Here is an 18483-nt window from a genome sequence, read left to right as displayed (position 1 = left end):
TCACCACTTCCCAACGGAATGTTCAAGCTCTGTCACTTTCAGTTGCAACTTAACTGTTTCTTTATCCCAGAATGTGCTTATATATTCAAAATACAGTCATTTCAATTTTATACCATTAGTTTTAGATTCTATAGACTGATGAAAATGAAAACTTTGAAAGTTAAGGAGGGTTATATTTGGGGGAAAGGGTGTTGTTGAGCAGTGTTCACCCTGAAACAAGATTGTGAAAATCAGGGACATTTTTGGCAGTGAACTTTTGGAGAGAAACGGGGGGTGTGTGTGTGTGTGTGTGTGTGTGTGTGGTTTTTCATTGTTGAAATCTGTCATTGAAATATTTAGTTGAATGTCACATGTTATGTTTTTAACACTAGACATATTACTGTAATTTCAGTCTGTGAATGAAAACTTTATTCTAAAAAGCTAAAAGCAAAATGCAGAGAACATCAAGGCTCTTGTTAGGTCATTAGGAAGCAGTAAGAAAGTTACGGAGCTGTCTAGAAACCTGGAGAGGGATAGGAATAGGTAAAGTCATTGGTGATTGGAGTGAGAGGCATGTCTAATGGGAGGAATGAACTGTCATTGGATGTGGAAGAGAGGGGCATGAGTGGAGTTTTGAACTTGTAATGTGAAGTTTGGTTTGTTAGAATCTAGAAACTTCTGGAAGGTGGACAGGGAAGCTCAGTAAGATGGTTTTATATAAAGCTGGCTATGACTCATTTTTTCAGTCATCACATTACTGAATTCATTTGATAGCTGTTTCTCATTCTATTTTAGTAAAAACTGCTGCTAATCAATACTGCACATGGATGAATAATATTAAGAAATTACCAGACATCAGTGTATGAATTTGTCTGACTCTACATATCTGAAGTTGAAGGTAGTGGGAGAAAACAAGTCATTGGATGGATGTAAGTAATGAAAAGTGATCATTCTAGTGTTGCCAACTCCTGCAGTATTTCTGTGGGTTTTTTTTTTAAGCCCTAGTTCTTGGAGTCATGTAGTTATGTGAACATTTCAGCTTTTATTATTTTTTTTTAAAATTCCTAGACCTCAGGGTTATAGCGAGCAGGTTAAAAACATGAACTCTAAAGGCTCAATAACCAAAAATTCAGATCCAACATTTATAATTTTTTGGAACCTGACTCATGAATTTTGAAATACTTGGCGCTGGCAATACTGCTGCTGTTCTACAATAAAATGTAAGATATTTCCACACATTTTTAGTAGAAAGAGAGCAAGGATTTGTGCTCATCTCAAAAAAATTAGATTTTCTGCACTTGTTTGGATTCTTCAAGATCAAATGTGCCATTGAATTAAATACTTTTTTTTTTTTTTTAATTGAAGTAGAAAAGTGGAACAATGATGAGTTTGAGGATCCTGCTAGGAAGAAACTTCTGATGCTATCATTATCATTGAAATAGTATAATTTAAATCCCTGTTCCAGACCTTCCAGTAGCTCTTCAGGCAGCTATTCAACATCAGTTTCATTCAGGAGCAGACTGTGTTCATCTTCAGCAACCACCCCAAAATAACAGATCAATCAATGATTATGCCATAAAAATAAATGAAAGGCAAATCCTTGAACTTGATAAGAAAGTTGAAACCTTCTTTTATGCTGACATCACCTTCAGTGTTGCGCAAAATGATCAATTTAGAGAAATGGTTGAAGCACTTAGCTTTGGATGTACTCCTTCAGAAAGATTTAAACTCACAGGCATATTACGAGGTACTACAAAAATAAGGAGGAAAAGCTACAGGAAAAACTGAAAGAATTCGCATTGCCATTAAGCACTTGTCTACACGGTTGAGCAATACACACTAGAGGAATGTGATTTCTAAAGCACGCCAACATATTGTGCATTAACTGGCCCATGTAGACCCTACTGGCATGAACTAAAAGTTCTCTCATGCATGTTTGTCGTGCATATTAACACACACTAAGGAACTTTTAGTTTGCACCAGCAGGGTCTACATGGATCAGTTAGTGTACAGCATGTTGATGTGCTTTAGAAATCACACCTCTCTAGCGCACATTGCCGTGGCATATAGACAAGCCCTAAGGCAAGACTGTCGGACATTTATGAAAAATGATCTGATAATGGCTTTAAGAATTCATATAGGAAAAGATTCCTCCTTACGTAATGGTATTGATTCTACACCAAGCTGCTGAGGAAATGCAGAGAAAAGTATGATAATTAGATCTTTGCTATTTGCTCTGACAGCAAAAATACATAATTTAAATTAAAAAAAAAAAACAACTTCTTGCGTGCAGTCATCCTTAACTTTTGAGGTTTGGGCATTCAAAGTTCTAACTTAATTGAGAAAGATGTACATCTAACATGGGCCTAAAGGATCTTATGCAAATTTTTAAAAAATTCATGCACAATCACCCACACAGCTCAGGAATATGAGGGAGGAAGGGAGACAATGAAGGTGGCTTTAAGTCACCCTCCACACTCCCCACTCTTGGGGCTGACCTGCCACTTGACTAGTTCCTTTTGTAAAGTAGAGCCGCCTCAGGTCTGCTGTGCTAAACTTTGGCTGTCAACAACAGCCCAAGGCTATTGTGGTTGATGGGGGTTGCCAGGATATTCAGACACAGAGGCCAGGCCCTCTTTCTCACTGCCACACCCCCTGTCTTGGGATCCATAAGTAGTGGCAGAGGCTCCTATGTCATCAGAGAATTCTCCCTCACATGCAGACTCCCCAGGAAACCAGATCAGCTGTCTTTCTAACTGCTTTAAGATGCTGGGTGTGGGGGGCAAGATCAAGTTCCGTGTTTCAACAACTTCATCCAACTAACATAAGAATGTTGAAATTTCCATTGAGCACAAGGAAGACAGATTAGAACGCGGCACTCATTTACATAAGCAGGGAGTCTAGAGAGTCGCTAAAGTTTCCAAAACAAGTGGAAGGGGATTTTTGGAGGGTCATGTGAGATTACAAGTTAATTACACTACTGTAACAGTCTCAGTGGAAAAACAGTGATCTAATTAACAACAAAGAACTAAAAACACACAAGGACAAAATCATAAAGCTATACAGCGAAGCTATGAAACCTTTCCACCAGTGATTCCACAGGACTGATCCAGATACACAGGGCATCGTATAATAGGTTGAGCACAGAACAGGAAGAAGAGGTTGAAATGTCACTGATAGAGCGTAGTCTTGAGTTCCTTCCTTCTCTTGTAGCATTTCAGATTGAAGATATGGATTTCTACCCCCAAATTATACATTCACGAAGAAAGGTTGTGTTTCAAAACAAATTTTACTCTTTTTCCATCAGTTATCTTTTATGACTACTTAGTCTAACTTCAGCACTTCAGACTTGTTATGCATCTACTGGCTTTAGGTCTCATTTTTGCATGTTGTTCAATATATATTTAATTTATTTTAAAAAAATAATAAATGAAGAATGGGGGAAGCAGGAAGAGAAGGCAAAAACTTTAACGTTTTTATTTAATCATGGGGAACATAAATGACACCGTTGTGCTACTAGTGCAGGGGTGGGCAAACTTTATAGCTCGAGGGCCACATTGAGGTGCGAAACTATATAGAGGGCCTGGTAGGGAAGGCTGTATCTCCCCAAACAGCTTGGCCTCTGGCCCTATCTGCCCCCTCCCACTTCCTCCCCCCTGACTGCCCCCCTCAGAACTCCCGACCCATCCAACTCCCCCTGCTCCTTGACCCCTGACCACCCCCTGGAGACCCCAACCCCCCCCAGCTCCCTGTCCCCTGATTGTCCCGACCCCATCCACACCCCCACCCCCTGACAGGCCCCTGGGACCCCACTCCCTATCCACCCCCCATCCCCTGACCTCCCCCCCGAACTTCCACCCCGTCCAACTGCTCCCCGTCCCCTGACTGCCCCCCGGGATCTCTTGGCCCTTATCTAATTCCCCCGCCCCCTTACCATGCTGCTCAGAGCAGCAGGACTGGCTTATTGGAAAGCCTGGGAGGTGGGGGTGCAAGCCATGCTGCCTGTGCGGCGGTGTAGCTGCGCGGGAGGGGGGACAGCAGGGGAGGGGCTGGGCACTAGCCTCCCTGGCCAGGAGCTCAAGGGCCAGGCAGGACGGTCCTGTGGGCAGTAGTTTGCCCACCTCTGTACTAGTGCATGAGAAACTGAAATTGACCAGGGTGGTTTCCTGTGCAAAAGGAGTTTTTAGGGAGCAGGGACTGTTACAAAATCTAGTAGACAGAAGATAATAAAATGGAGCCCAATCTGATTGATCCCTTTGGGTGCTACTGCAATACCAAATATTAAATAATCATAGAATCATATGACTGGAAAGAACCTCAAGAGGTCATCTAATCCAGTTCCCTTCTCTCATGGCAGGACTAAATATTAGCAGTAATAAAAGTAAGAGCAGTAATAAAAGAGCAAAAAGTAAACCAGTAGTAAAAAAGGGTTTGTTTAATTATTTGTGCTGTTTTTTAAAGTGTATGATCTACTCTGCTTCCAAGATAATGAAAATGCCAAAAGAATAAGGTACTGTTCTTACCTTTTAAATATCTGAAAGGAAATAAAATATTTAAAGTGCTTGGAGAAAAATATTTCCTTGCTCATTTAAAGTTGTAACTTAAAATTCGTTGTCAACATAGTCTAGTTTAAGAAACTGGAGAACTAAGTTGGCATAGGCAATGAGAAGCTGGTATAGAGATATGGCAGAAGTCTCTATAAATGAACATTGGGGGCCTGAGTCTCCAATGAGTTGTTTATATCTATGCTAGAAAATGTAAAATGCTTCCAGGTTGGAATTCTCCATTCTCATTAGTGGTAGCATTTTAAACTCTCTTGGCACTGGAGTAAATAACTTTCTAAGGTGCAAAGCCTGAGAGAACAAACCTCTCAAATGTCCCTCATTTTGAGTGATGTCACTCGTTTTAGTCCTAAGGTTTCCTACATTCCGTGCAAGTTTGGTTTCCCCCCTCACTGTTGTTGTAGAAAACTATTTATGTCAGAAATAAAGAATCCTGAGGCTACAGAGAGTCCCTGACATGAAAGGAATCAATGCCGGAGCACTTTAAGTTTCTAGCATGGGTAATTTTTAAATTTTTGTTGTTGTTGTTGCAATCCTTATTTTGGGTCTGTCCCACATTTGGTCTTGTCAACTTGACAGTGGCAGATAACCGGGCCCTGAGCCTTCAAGTTATAGGCTGACTGTCCAAATGTTACATGATTTGGAAAAAACATTTTGACTTTTTTCCGGTTGAAACAATGAAGTTGCAAATGTCACTGTAGTAAGTGGTTCTTCATTTATTTGTGTTACAGTGGCACCTAGAGGCCGCAACTGAGAGACGAGTCCTAGTGTGCTTGGCACAGTACATACATAAGAACGTAGGAACAGCCGAACTGGGTCAGACCAAAGGTCCATCTAGCCCAGTATCCAGTCTTCCGACAGTGGCTGATGCCCGGTGCCCCAGAGGGAATGAACAGAACAGGTGATCCATCTCCTGTCTCCCATTCCCAGCTTCTGGCAAACAGAGGCTAGGGAAAGCAGCCCTGTCTATCCTGGCTAATAGCCATTGATGGATCTATCCTCCCTGAACTTATCTAGTTCTTTTTTGAACCCTGTTGTGGTCTTGGCCTTTACAACATCCTCTGACAAGCAGTTCATAGATTCATAGACACTAAGGTCAGAAGGGACCATTCTGATCATCTAGTCCAACCTCCTGCACAGCGCAGGCCACAGAATCTCACCCACCCACTCCTATGAAAAACCTCACCCATGTCTGAGCTATTGAAGTCCTTAAATCATGGATCAAAGACTTCAAGGAGCAGAGAAGCCTCCCTCAAGTCAACCATGCCGCATGCTACAGAGGAAGGCAAAAAACCTCCAGGGCCTCTCCAATCTGCCCTGGAGGAAAATTCCTTCCCGACCCCAAATATGGCAATCGGCTAAACCCTGAGCATATGGGCAATATTCACCAGCCAGATACCCAGGAAAGAATTTTCTATAGTAAATCAGATCCCATCCATCTAATATCCCATCTCAGGGGATTTGGCCTATTTATCCTGAATATTTAAAGATCAATTACTTACCAAAATCCCATTATCCCATCATACCATCTCCTCCATAAACTTATCGAGTAGAATCTTAAAACCAGATAGATCTTTTGCCCCCACTGCTTCCCTTGGAAGGTTATTCCAAAACTTCACTCCTCTGATGGTTAAAAACCTTCGTCTGATTTCAAGTCTAAACTTCCTGGTGGCCAGTTTATACCCATTTGTTCTTGTGTCCACATTGGTGCTGAGCTGAAATAATTCCTCTCCCTCTCCTATATTTATCCCTCTGATATATTTATAGAGAGCAATCATATCTCCCCTCAACCTTCTTTTGGTTAGGCTAAACAAGCCAAGCTCCTTAAGTCTCCTTTCATAAGACAAGTTTTCCATTCCTCGGATCATCCTAGTAGCCCTTCTCTGTACCTGCTCCAGTTTGAATTCATCCTTTTTAAACATGGGAGACCAGAACTGCACACAGTATTCTAGGTGAGGTCTCACCAGTGCCTTGTATAACGGTACTAAAACCTCCGTATCCCTACTGGAAATGCCTCTCCTGATGCCTCCCAAAACCGCATTTAGCTTTTTTCACAGCCATATCACATTGGCAGCTCATAGTCATCCTATGATCAACCAATACTCCAAGGTCCTTCTCCTCTTCCGTTACTTCTAATTGATGCATCCCCAACTTATAACTCAAATTCTTGTTATTAATCCCTAAATGCATAACCTTACACTTCTCACTATTAAATTTCATCCTATTACTATTACTCCAGTTTACAAGGTCTTCCAGATCCTCCTGTATAATATCCCGATCCTTCTCCGAATTGGCAATACCTCCCAGCTTTGTATCATCTGCAAACTTTATTAGCACACTCCCATTTTTTGTGCCAAGGTCAGTAATAAAAAGATTAAATAAGATTGGTCCCAAAACCGATCCCTGAGGAACTCCACTGGTAACCCCCTCCAACCTGACAGTTCGCCTTTCAGTAGGACCCGTTGCAGTCTCCCCTTTAACCAATTCCTTATCCTTTTGATGTTCATATTGATCCCCTTCTTCTCCAATTTAACTAATAATTCCCCATGTGGCATGGTATCAAATGCCTTACTGAAATCTAGGTAAATTAGATCCACTGCATTTCCTTTATCTAAAAAATCTGTTACTTTTTCAAAAAAGGAGATTAGGTTGGTTTGGCACGATCTACCTTTTGTAAAACCATGTTGTATTTTGTCCCATTTACCCATTTACAGTTCCACAGGTTGACTGTGCATTGTGTGAAAAAATACTTCCTTTTGTAGGTTTTAAACTTGCTGCCTATTAATTTCATTTGGTGACTCCTAGTTCTTGTATTATCAGAAGGAGTAAATAACATTTCCTTATTTACTCTCTCCACATCAGTTATGATTTTATAGATCTATCATATTACCCCTTAGTCGTCTCTTTTCCAAGCTGAAAAGTCCCGGTCTTTTTAATTTTTCCTCATAAACATAGGAAGAAATAGCTCCGGATTAGAGGCGCTTACAGTTTGCTGAGGTAGAAGTGTATTGAGGTGGTTCAAAGTGATATCTGTACTGTTTGTTTTATTTTATTTTTGTCAGTTGTGATTTTATTGTCATTTTGATCTTAAGTCATTTATATAACACTAATTTATGTAATGGTAGATTTCTTAAATGTTGTAGAATAGTAATTAAGGCCAAGATCCGGCATTGTGATCCATTGGCAGATGATGACACAATAGCAGACTGCGTAGTAGGTTTAACCATGTATTTATTTGTATTAACTTTATATTTTTCTTGAAAATACTAAAATATAATCTTAGAATAAATTGGTCAAAAAGCTAGTTTTGCAGGATGAAGACAGTTCCCACTGCATCTGGCCAGTGGTGGTAATTTATGCAAGTCAAATGAATGTAACATGGCAGGTGTTGAGTCAACCTTCCCATATGGCTGGCAATCCAGGTTCCCTTGTGTTTTTCTGTCCCCCCCCCCCCTTCCCATCAGCTGTATGATGCATGCATACAGTATCTAAATTAATCATATAACTCTCTGATCACTGAGGACTGGGTCCATAATATCTCTTTTAAATCAGGAATGCAGCTATAACTTGCTGGTGAAAATCTAAGCCGTGAACAGAAGAGTAGTATTCCGGCAAGACACAGATAATGTTGATAGGAAGAGAGAAACACTTAGAGGAGCTGGTTATGACGCTGACTTCAGCCATTGCAGAGAGAATCCATTCTCTTATTTTCATGGTAGTGCATAGCCTGAGGTTCTTATTAGACTCACTGCTGTTCCTAAATAAGCAGATTGTCACAGTACAAGGAAATACTTTCTTCCATCTTCAGCTAGTCATTCCTCTGTGATGTAGACTTACCCACTGTGATTCATGAATTTGTCACTGATTGCAGCTCTTTCTGCCTGGGGATGACTATGAAAGTTCTAGCTAGTGCAAACAATGTGCTTTCTAAGATATACAAATCAAAGTGAGTTCATCATGCCAGTGCTCCTCATGCTCCACTGGCTTCCAGTTCCTATCTGGATCTAATTCAAGTTCCTGATCATTTTACTCAGTGTCACTGCTTGATCCAAAGCCCATTGAAGTCAATGAGAATAATTACACTGATTTCAATGGGCTTTGGAGCAGCCCCTTAATTGTCTGGATCTTAAATATCTTGCCTTAGCATCAGTTTCTGCCACTGCTTATGCTTAGTAGTAGCTTCCTCTGTAAGTAGTCTTACTGAAATCAGTGCAGTTTGTCATGGAGTGAAGTACTAGCCACTATAAGGATGGCAGAATCTTGCTCTTAGAGACTGTCTCTCCATCTGTGGCCCATGAACAAAACTGATCTCAGCTATGATATTTGGCCTATGGAGAATAGGGTGAAACTTCTGGGGGCAGAGAGCTCTTCATGGAGGATCCCCAGCATAGAACTACTGTATTACCAGAGCCCATGATGAGCCTGAAGCTGGCCCACTTGACAGCATGCTGCATGATGCATTCTTTTGCAGTGTGGCTAATGAGCAACGGATAAAGAAAACAGTTGAAATCTAGGAGGTCATGTAATGGACAAACTTATGCAAATCACAATTTTGTATCTAATGCCTTGATGCTACCAGTGATGGGTGCTTTTAGAAATTCTTAAGGTAGGGAGGGATGGCAAAGGAAATGGTCCTTCATTCTGAACAGATTACTGATGTTAAAGGTTTACTTATTATAGAGGGAATGGGGTTTGACCAGATACCTGGGGTGGACCACACTGAAAATGCCACACTCAGGGCAGTCTGCAAGAAATAGGGCAGCCAATCCCCAGTAACTAGTGGTTTCCTCTATAATTAATTAAGTTTGCCAAACCAGTAATAGAAGTGCTTCCGCAACACCCCGCTGGTTAACTAGAAGGGAACACAATCCCCTCTAGGCATTCCAGCCATTGGCTTCCATCCAGACAACCAAATCTAATATAGTGCGGGGTTATTGAAAACCCATTTCACCATGTGTGAGGTTCTTTCTAATCCCAAAGGACCAGACACACATCCCCAGGTCAGTATGAGTCTCAGATCTTACCCAAATATCACACTGTCAGCCAATCCTTAGTAAACTTGCTAAAGATTTAATAAAGAAAAGAGTGGTTAAGGAATCATACACATATAAGTGATTGCAAAGTCCTTATATTGGGTTTGTAGCAGAGATGGAATAAACTGCTGATTTGCAAAACTCTCTCTGGAATCACTCAAACAGATTAGGGGTCATCAGCCCTTGTTCAAAGCTTCCTTATTGGAAATCCAGTCCAGACAAATGAAGCAAGAAATGAAGACAAAATGGAGATGTTTCAGGGATCTTTTATATCCTCTGCCATGTGCATGGAATTTTACAGTCTCAAACAAATCCCACAGCCCCTGTTTGTGTAAAGTTACTGGCCCAAGATGAGTCCAAGGTCACATGAGCATATCACATGTCCTTACATGGTCTGCTGACTCACAGGAGGTGGCCAAAGGCCCCACGCTTCCTGAGGCATCCTCAGGAAGAGCTATCTGGATTGGATGAGTTTCTTCAGTGGTCCATTATGAGATTGGAGAATCCTTAATGGGCATCAACATATAGCTGTCTAGCCTTAATGTAAATTCTGTATGGTGGGTGTCGCACAGGAATACAATACATGTGTAAGATCCAAGTACGTAGCCTTCAGATACAAAGATGGTACATGCGTATAAACAGGATAATCATATTTAGCAAATCATAACTTTTCTATTGACACCTTGCATGACACACACTGCATAAGATTTATGGTAACAGTGGTAACAGTGACATAATGGTTACCTTTCCTATACATAGCATTGCAGGGGGATGGAATTTAAAATGTATGAATGAAATTTGCCTATTTTTCTTTAACATTTCTGATTACATTTTTCCACTCACGAAAATGGGACTGATTGCTGTGCTTTAACCTGTGCTTTTAATGTGACAAGGGTGTTATGCAAGCCAGGGTTTGAGCCAGTGCCCCTTAATAACAACATATACTGTAGTATTCTCTGCTATTTTAATACACTCTGTCTTGAGCAGAACTCATTTCCACTGGAGTCCGAAGAGTGGGAATAAAACCCAAGTCTCCAAAGTGAAACAACAGTAGTGCAGTAATCCGGTTTACTACCAAGATCTACCTTTTCTTCCACTTGAATCCTTCCCTAAAAATGGCAATCTTTTTACCATGGCATTTTAATTAATGTTAGTAAAGTGCTTTGAAGATTAAATGCTTTAGATAAGTGTTATGATGGTTTTCATTTGAGAGTATTTTTGATTAAAGAGGTTCCTGTAAGGTTTGTACTTGGTGGGGAACAATGGGATTATGATGATTTTAAGTGTGTTTGGCCTGTTTGTTTTTCTGGCAAAGCACAAATGTAGACATGTGAAGTGTCATTGCAATCTGTGGCTCAGGAATAGCTTTCTGATGCAGATGAGCATCTGTATTCTGGAATCTTGCTCCACAAAGGCTGGCTTGGAAGTGAATCCTGAGATTACTTTTTATATCTTGAATATTCTATGCAGACCATCTAGTGTGAGTGGTGTGTGTTAACATGTCTCAGACAGCAGCTGTGAAGGTCCAAGCTTCTCTCATGCCTACAGCTTTGTTTTTTCCTCCCTCCCTCTCCATATCTGCATGAGACCAGCTGACTAAGAATTGAGATTCTCTGTCATTCTTATAGTTTTGCATCAGAAAATGCTGAGGATTCCAAAAAGCAGAGAATCTTCTTCCTAGCTTGGCTGAGTTTGTGTACAAATATAATCCTTTAAGACTACAGACAGGAAGACGAAGAGACAAGGTTCTGAATAAAACACTGGCGTATTGTCCCATACTCTGCATGTAATATAAATCAAGAACCAACTCAGTGTTGGTTAGAAAAATTTGCTCCATAATTGAGTATAGAATATGACATGGACAAAAGGCTGATTTTTATTCCAAGCCTGATGAACTGTCCTTGATAGAGGATCAGTAAAACCTGACACAGGGCCAACTTTGTAGAAATATAACAATTTGTAACATTATCTCAGGTATAGTCCAGGGCACGAGGGCCCAATTCAGGGCCTATGGGAATCAGTGGTAAGACTCTCTCTCATTGACTTGGGCTTTGGATCAGAACTTTAGGGCTGGTCTACACTGGCAACGTTGAAATGCTGCTGCGGCAGTACTTTAACGTGGCTTGTGTAGTTGCGGCAGAGCACTAGGAGAGAGCTCTCCCAGCGCTCTTTTAAAAAAAAAATCCACCTCCACAAGGGATGTAGCTATCAGCGCTGGGAGCGCGGCTCCCAGCCATGGTGCACTGTCTTCACTAGCACTTTACTGTGCTGAAACTTGCTGTACTCAGGGGTGTGTTTTTTCACACCCTTGAGGTGAGAAAGTTGCAGTGCTGTAAAGCGGCAGTGTAGATAAGCCCTTAGTGTCTGATCCTGAAAGGTTTTTAGGATAAGTAACTTTGTGTGGTCAGTGGCGCTAATTGCCTCTCAAGAGCCATCCTTTAATAAGAATTGTGTGTTTTTATTTTATTTATTATTTTTAATTCAGCTGTGAGTTTTCTTGGTGGTTGTCCTGAGAAAGGGTTACTTATCTCACAAGACAAATTGGTTCTTAGGCATTGTCGTAATAAATCTGATTAACACAGAGTACCTATATACTTGAATTCAGTGTTCATAAATTTCACATAGTGAGAAGCACATCACAGTGTGTGCAAATGTGCAAGTTGTACTTTAAATGAAATATCTTAATTACCACGCAGCAATGCTAGAGTTGGCAACAATCTTTCTGAAAAATTCTTTAATTTGAAGCAGAACTCTAATGCTGGAGATTTAAAACCATTTCCTTCCTGTTTACTATTCAGAAAATACTACTTTAGCAATCAGATTTCCCCCGTTTTAAACACTAAACAGTTAGTTTAATATGCTAGTTCTTACAACAGTGGTTTATAATCTCTAGATTAGAAGCAGCATTTCTGATAAAAACAAAAAAGATGGTTACTTCATTTTTTTTAATTTTATTTCACAATATCTTCTGAAAACTGTTCTTCGAGATCAGGGAGATCTTGTTTGTTGTGTTGTCTGTAGTTTATAAAAAAGAGGTTGAGAGGCATGCACTAATTTAATGACAATTTGGTGAAACCTTCTAAAAGTTTGCTTTTGGGGCTCAGTGTAATACTTTATTTCCTTTAGAGACCATGGTTAAGATCCTAAGGCTATGTCTACACTGGCAACTGAATGACAAAACTTTTGTCTTTCAGAGGTTTCACCCCCTCCCCCCCCCCCCCCCCCCCCGAAACACAGAAGTTTTGCCGATGACAAGCACCGGTGTGAACAGTGCTTTGTCGACAGGAGCACTTTCCTGTCAACAATGCTAACACCACTCGGGGGTGGAAGTTTTTTGTTAGCAGGAGAGCCAACAAACAGCGGCTACCATGCACACCTTTTAGTGGAATGGGCTCGGAAGCTGAGTAGTGTAGACATAGTCTAAGTAAATTTGGACTTTCTTATCAACCCTAGTGTGCATTTTGGACCAGATTGGGGAGTTGTTACACCCCCTGCGGAGCATTTATATTTAAACAATGGGGACTACTTTAGAGAGTCACTGCTCCCTTTGAGATGCACAGAGTTGTTGTGCTGTCACCACTGCTTATTACACTTCCCCAAATCTTCTCACTGTCATCTTATGCTCCCCAGTTTGCCTTATCCTTCTGTTGTTTGTTGTCTTGTCTTATAGGCTGAAAGCTCCTTGCAGCAATAACTGTCTTTTTGGTTTGTGTTTTTACAGCACCTTGCACGATGGGTCCGTGATCTAAAGAATTAGTTTGACAAGACTGGCAGGACTCATTTGAAAATTAGGCTGTTATCACTAAGGTTATTGTATGCATCTTTAAAGCAAACCCAAAGCCTTGCTATACAAATTAAAGAGATTATGTGCTTGCCATCCAAAACTATTGAGGAACAGTAGGCTATTGGTGGCATTTGGTAATAATGGCCACTGTATTAAAATAAAGATGGAAAACTAACAACAAATAGGTAGGGGGTGCAAAGCCAACTCTGTAATCCTCTGGGATAATGGCTCTAGTCTAAATAGTTTGTTCCTGTGATGTGTTACTTAATGCATTTATTATTATTTGTCCCCTTCAACAGAGAGCTTTGTCACTGAAGAGATTTGATAATAGCCTGGCTAGCATATTAGTAGTCATTTATACTCGTATAATAAAACAACAAAATTTTGGCCACTTAGAGATTCAGCAGGGTTCAAGTCATTTTCATTTGCTGCATTTCACTTCTGATCTCCCCTTCAGTACACGAGATTACATAGAACTAGATAAGGACTTTGTTTGTTCAGTTCTCTCCCATCAAGCCACAGGGGACCAGATATTTAAGTGGGATAGTTATGTTCTCTTCTTCTCAACCCCCATCTGCAGCTGGATTGGAATAGTGGGGAGGTATTTGTGTATTGCATACATTAGAGATATTTGTAGTTTGCATGTATTATTCCTTCAGCAGCATTTGCCACTTGGATTGCTATAACCAATAAAAACTCAAAATGAGAGAAACATCACCTAAGAGGAGGTGGAAGCTAGAATTTATATTGTATTCATTTCTTTAATATCTATAAAATTTTCTGTAACCTGAGTTTCACAATTCAGTATTTCTGATGTCACTGACTTACAACAATAAACAATGCAATGACAGTGTCTATAGAGGCAAATTTTAAGATCTTAAATGAATAACTTATTCTAATAACATACACTTGAAGCTCTGGAGCGAGTATACAGTGCAGTGATCTAACAGATACCATGTGAGGAGTATTTGTAGATTAGGGATAATGAGAAGTTGGGGTTTTGCTGATTTCATTTTGATACATTTAAAAGAGAGAGTTGGCTTGAGAGGGATTGTTTCTTTGGTGCATTCTGGAAGGAAGCATTAAGTTTTTTTTGGTTTTTTTTTTCCTCCCCCAACCCTCCCTCTTTTCCCCTCTTCTCTGTGTGACTGCATCTTCTTACTAAATTAAAATGTCTTTTTTTTTTAGCTATTATCTTGTAATGGAAAAAAGACACTTTTATGTCTTCTAAACTGAGTTGACTCCCCTACTGTGACTTCAATAATGCATCATTTCAGAGGTTCAAAGGATTTAATGTGTTTCTGGTGGATCTGTGAGTCTCAGTTAGATGTTTAAAAGCAAAATAACTAAAACAGGTTGGATGCAAAGACCTGTCCCCTGCCAGCTTCATTTCTACCCTCCCACTCCGCTGCCCCAATGTTCAAAAGCATCTGCTTCTTGCCACTTCTTTCCTAGGTGCTGTGTGTGCATGCATATTGATAAACACTTTATGAACAAAGGTCCATGGAAAACCCATGAGACACAGTTACTATAATAAGACAGGCAAGCAGTTCTGTCTCTATGACAGAGGTTCTCAATCTGTGGTCCATTCAGGTGGTCTGCGGATAGTTCCCTATAAGGTATGCACCTGGGCAGTTGCACAAGAGAGAATAAAGGGCCACCCACCTAATTAGTGGAGCTGCGCAGGCGTGGCTCCATTAATTAGGTGCCTGGACCCTGGAGAAGGCGCACATGTAAGGTGAGGTGATGACCTTGGGGAGGAATAGGGGGCAGGTGGAAGGGGGACAGTGGGGTGAGAAGAGGGGGTGGGGAGAATTTGGGATGTGCAGAGCTGTGATGGCCAGAGAAAGAGGGGACTTTCCCCAGCTTCAGGGCTGCAGCTGCCAGGGAGAGACAGCCCTCCTTCCCAGCCCCAACTCGGTGGTTGCTGCGGCCGGGGAGAGAGGGCACATCCATCACATTAGAAAGGTAAAACTACTGATATTAAAATGAGTTGTGTGCTTTTATTTGTAGAACACACACAGTTTATTATTATTTTTTTATATATATAGCGCTTTTATCCAAAGCGCTTTACAGTAGTTAGCTAATGGTACAAACAACATTTGGAAAGATCATTAAGTGGTCCACTGAGACCCGCAGCAATTTTCAAGTGGTCCTCAAAAAAAAAAAAATGTTTGAGAACCACTGCTCTGTGATGTAAGTAGTTGGCTGGTGAGGATGATTCTGGAGCAAATTAAAATGATACTGTTGCAAATGAAGCTGTCTTCTGTAGCTCTGCTGAATTATGACATCCCATAAATGTCTATTTTTAGTTACTTTCTCCAACCTCCTCCCCCCCTGCAACAATTTTTGCTGAAATTTTCCATTTTGCTGTTTGAAAAGTTTCATAATTCAAAATGCAGCTGAATGGATTTTTATCTGAATATGGTGAGGAAGTAGGTGAGAGCAGAGTATTTTCCAGCTAAGACATTTTTTGGGTGCTGTTCATGCTATGATAACTCAAATGGCTTTATTTTTGAAGTTTCAAACATGGTATATATGCCATTCTGAATGAGGACTTCAGTATCTCCCATTATCTGGAGGAAAGATTGATGGTGTAAGAAAGTTAGTAATTTTAAAACTGTGGTTCTGAGCATGCATATTGAATTTTCTTCTTCATTTTCAGAACGTGTACCTCTACACAGTGCTCCAGATTTTGCAGATAGATTATACTTAAAAGACCTATGTTTCTGTAGGAATTTGCTGCAAGTGAGTCTACTCAATTTTAGCCTTGTGGCACAAGGGGACTTCAGACATTGTGCTAGAATGATAACAGTATTGGGTAATGTAGGTATAACGTGGTTCTGTCCTAACTCTGATACAAACCCTGTTCCAATTTGTAGTATAGATAGAACATAAGTGGCCTGGTTATGAAGCACTATTATGAGCCAGTCCCGGGTACAAATTGGAACAATGTTTGCAACTGAATTGGGGGCAGGTGTGCTGGAACCAGGTTCCCTGACATGGCTGTATGTCTAATCTAGGTAAGATTTTAATCCTCATGCAGCAGGTTTTTGCGCCTGGAGATCCAGAGTAACACTGAAGTCTGAGAGTCCATGGTTATTAAAATGAAAATTATAGGTGCTAGTTCTATTTATTGAGTGCTTATTTGATTACCAGTACCTATAATTTAAAACCCATGTGAAAATTCTGGTTACCACAAACTAAAATAGTTTAAATCTTGAAAATTAGAGACTTTTTTTTATTCTGTGCTTGAGTTCGTGCTCGTTTTGTTTTTTACAGTGGTGCTTAGAGACCCCCACTGAGGTCAGATGCCCCATTGTGCTAGGTGCTGCGCACACCCATAGTAAGTGACAGTCCCTGCTTCAAAGAGCTTACGATCTTAATAAAAAAGACCAATAGATGATGGGAGGGGAAACAGAGGCACAGAGAGAAGTATCTTGCCCAAGGTCACATAGTAGTTGGTGGAAGAGCCAGGAATAGACCTCTGTGCTTCCAAGTCTCACTCCAATGACTTCTTATTGCACCAGGCTGCCTCCCCTGTTGATAGCACCCGCTGTAAGGTTTGCAGAGCCTTAGGAAGTTTTTTGCAAAAAGAAAAGGAGTATTTGTGGCACCTTAGAGAAATTTTAGTCTCTAAGGTGCCACAAGTACTCCTTTTCTTTTTGTGGCTACAGACTAACATGGCTGCTACTCTAAAAGGAAGTTTTTTGTAACCCTATGAGTCACAGAGGTGTAGATGAAGATTTAAATTCTGAAGGTATGTCTACACTGCATTGTAAACCCTGGTGGGAATCAGGTTTGTGGACTGGTGTTTGCAAGCCCATGCTTCAGTGTCCATACTGCACTGTGAACCTGGATTAACAGCTGCTGGACCCGGGTCTCATATCTGTGCTAACACATCCATACTGTATTATGCAGATTTTCGGACTTGGGTGCAAGCCCTGTCATCATGGAGTATGGACGCAGGTCACGCTGCAGACCCAAGTCGCTGTGGGACTTGGGCTCTGACCCATTCCCCTTTGTGGGGTCCGAGGACCTGAGTCCTGAGTGCTCGCTAACCCGAGTCAGGCTGATTTGTATGTGAACAGAAGGGGGGCTTGAGCTTGGGCTTGAACCTGAGTCAAAGCCAGGGCTTAGTGTGCGATGTGGGTATAATCTGAGTGGTCAGAGCGAGGGGTCCTGTCATTAGAAGAATGCAGGAAAGTCAGATCTTTTGTGAGGGAAAGATGAGCAGAAGGTTTTGCCAAGTGGAAGGTATGGGGGTCAGGCCTTGTCACTTCAGGGGAGGATCAGCAGGATTTGCAGCGTCGGAGAAAGGGTTCAAGCTTTTGCTGGCCTCTCTCACTTCTCTTTGTTATACTCAGCCTGTATGGCACCAGTGACTCCGAAGTATATTGTCCCGATGGTCAAAGTGGTTTTTCGTTTGTGTTTGACTTGCAGACCAAAGTTCTGATGCCCTGTCCTCAATAACTTTCCTTAACTTTTTCTACTTATAAACTGCTGGGAGTTTGAAAGCTAATAGTTTAACCTAATGGAATACAGGTACAGTGGACATAAAAGTGCTTGTTTGGAGATGAATACATAAGAGGAGTTGTGTCCAGTTGCCTTTGGCAGGGTTCCATGTGCATGTAAGAAACAAAGCCGGGGGTGGAAGTTGTGCAAATATGAACCAAATTTGCACAGCAAGACTTTTTTTGCCATTTTAAATCAAAACATTTTGCTATTTCACTCTGCTTGTATTTTGTCTGAATTCCTTACCTCTTTGCATGCTGTAAAACACCTTGACATTGGTGAACGATGTTACATAAATTCAGTCACACTCAAATAACAAAAAACCCAACAGTAACAATAAAAGTCATCCTCTGCTGGGTATATGGTAGAGCTCATTGCGATGAATGCATGAACTTCTTTCTGTGCCGTAGAACTCCCTTTAAACAGCATTCTGGGGGCAGCTGTGGGCTGAGCCACTCTTAACAATGTGACTCCAATGGAGCTGAGAGGGCCAAGTGGACAGCAGGGGAACCCAGAACACAGGTCTTCCATGTAAACAACAATGGGCTCTGTCTCATCTCCAAGTTTAATCAATTCTCTTTGCTGCTTATTTGGAGACATGTCCAAATCA

The 18483-nt window shown here is 41.0% G+C and overlaps 1 protein-coding gene across 3 annotated transcripts in view; it reads left to right on the top strand.

The window, feature by feature from the left end:
* The window catches only part of LARGE1 (LARGE xylosyl- and glucuronyltransferase 1), a 371084-nt gene that overhangs the window by 8242 nt on the left and 344359 nt on the right, over positions 1–18483 (top strand). Inside the window, exon 2 of one of the 3 annotated variants that reach the window (XM_043519928.1) lies at positions 775–908. The exons of the other annotated variants lie outside the window; for them this stretch is intronic. Within the exon in view, the coding sequence (XP_043375863.1) occupies positions 903–908 (6 nt within the window). The 5' untranslated portion in view covers positions 775–902. The remainder of the gene's footprint in view (positions 1–774; positions 909–18483) is intronic. 3 annotated transcript variants of the gene reach the window in all.

The sequence above is a fragment of the Dermochelys coriacea genome, chromosome 1, assembly GCF_009764565.3.
Source record: "Dermochelys coriacea isolate rDerCor1 chromosome 1, rDerCor1.pri.v4, whole genome shotgun sequence".
Taxonomy (NCBI): domain Eukaryota; kingdom Metazoa; phylum Chordata; order Testudines; family Dermochelyidae; genus Dermochelys; species Dermochelys coriacea.
The sequence above is the reverse complement of the archived record's forward strand: the minus strand, read 5'-3'. Positions and strand labels throughout refer to the sequence as shown.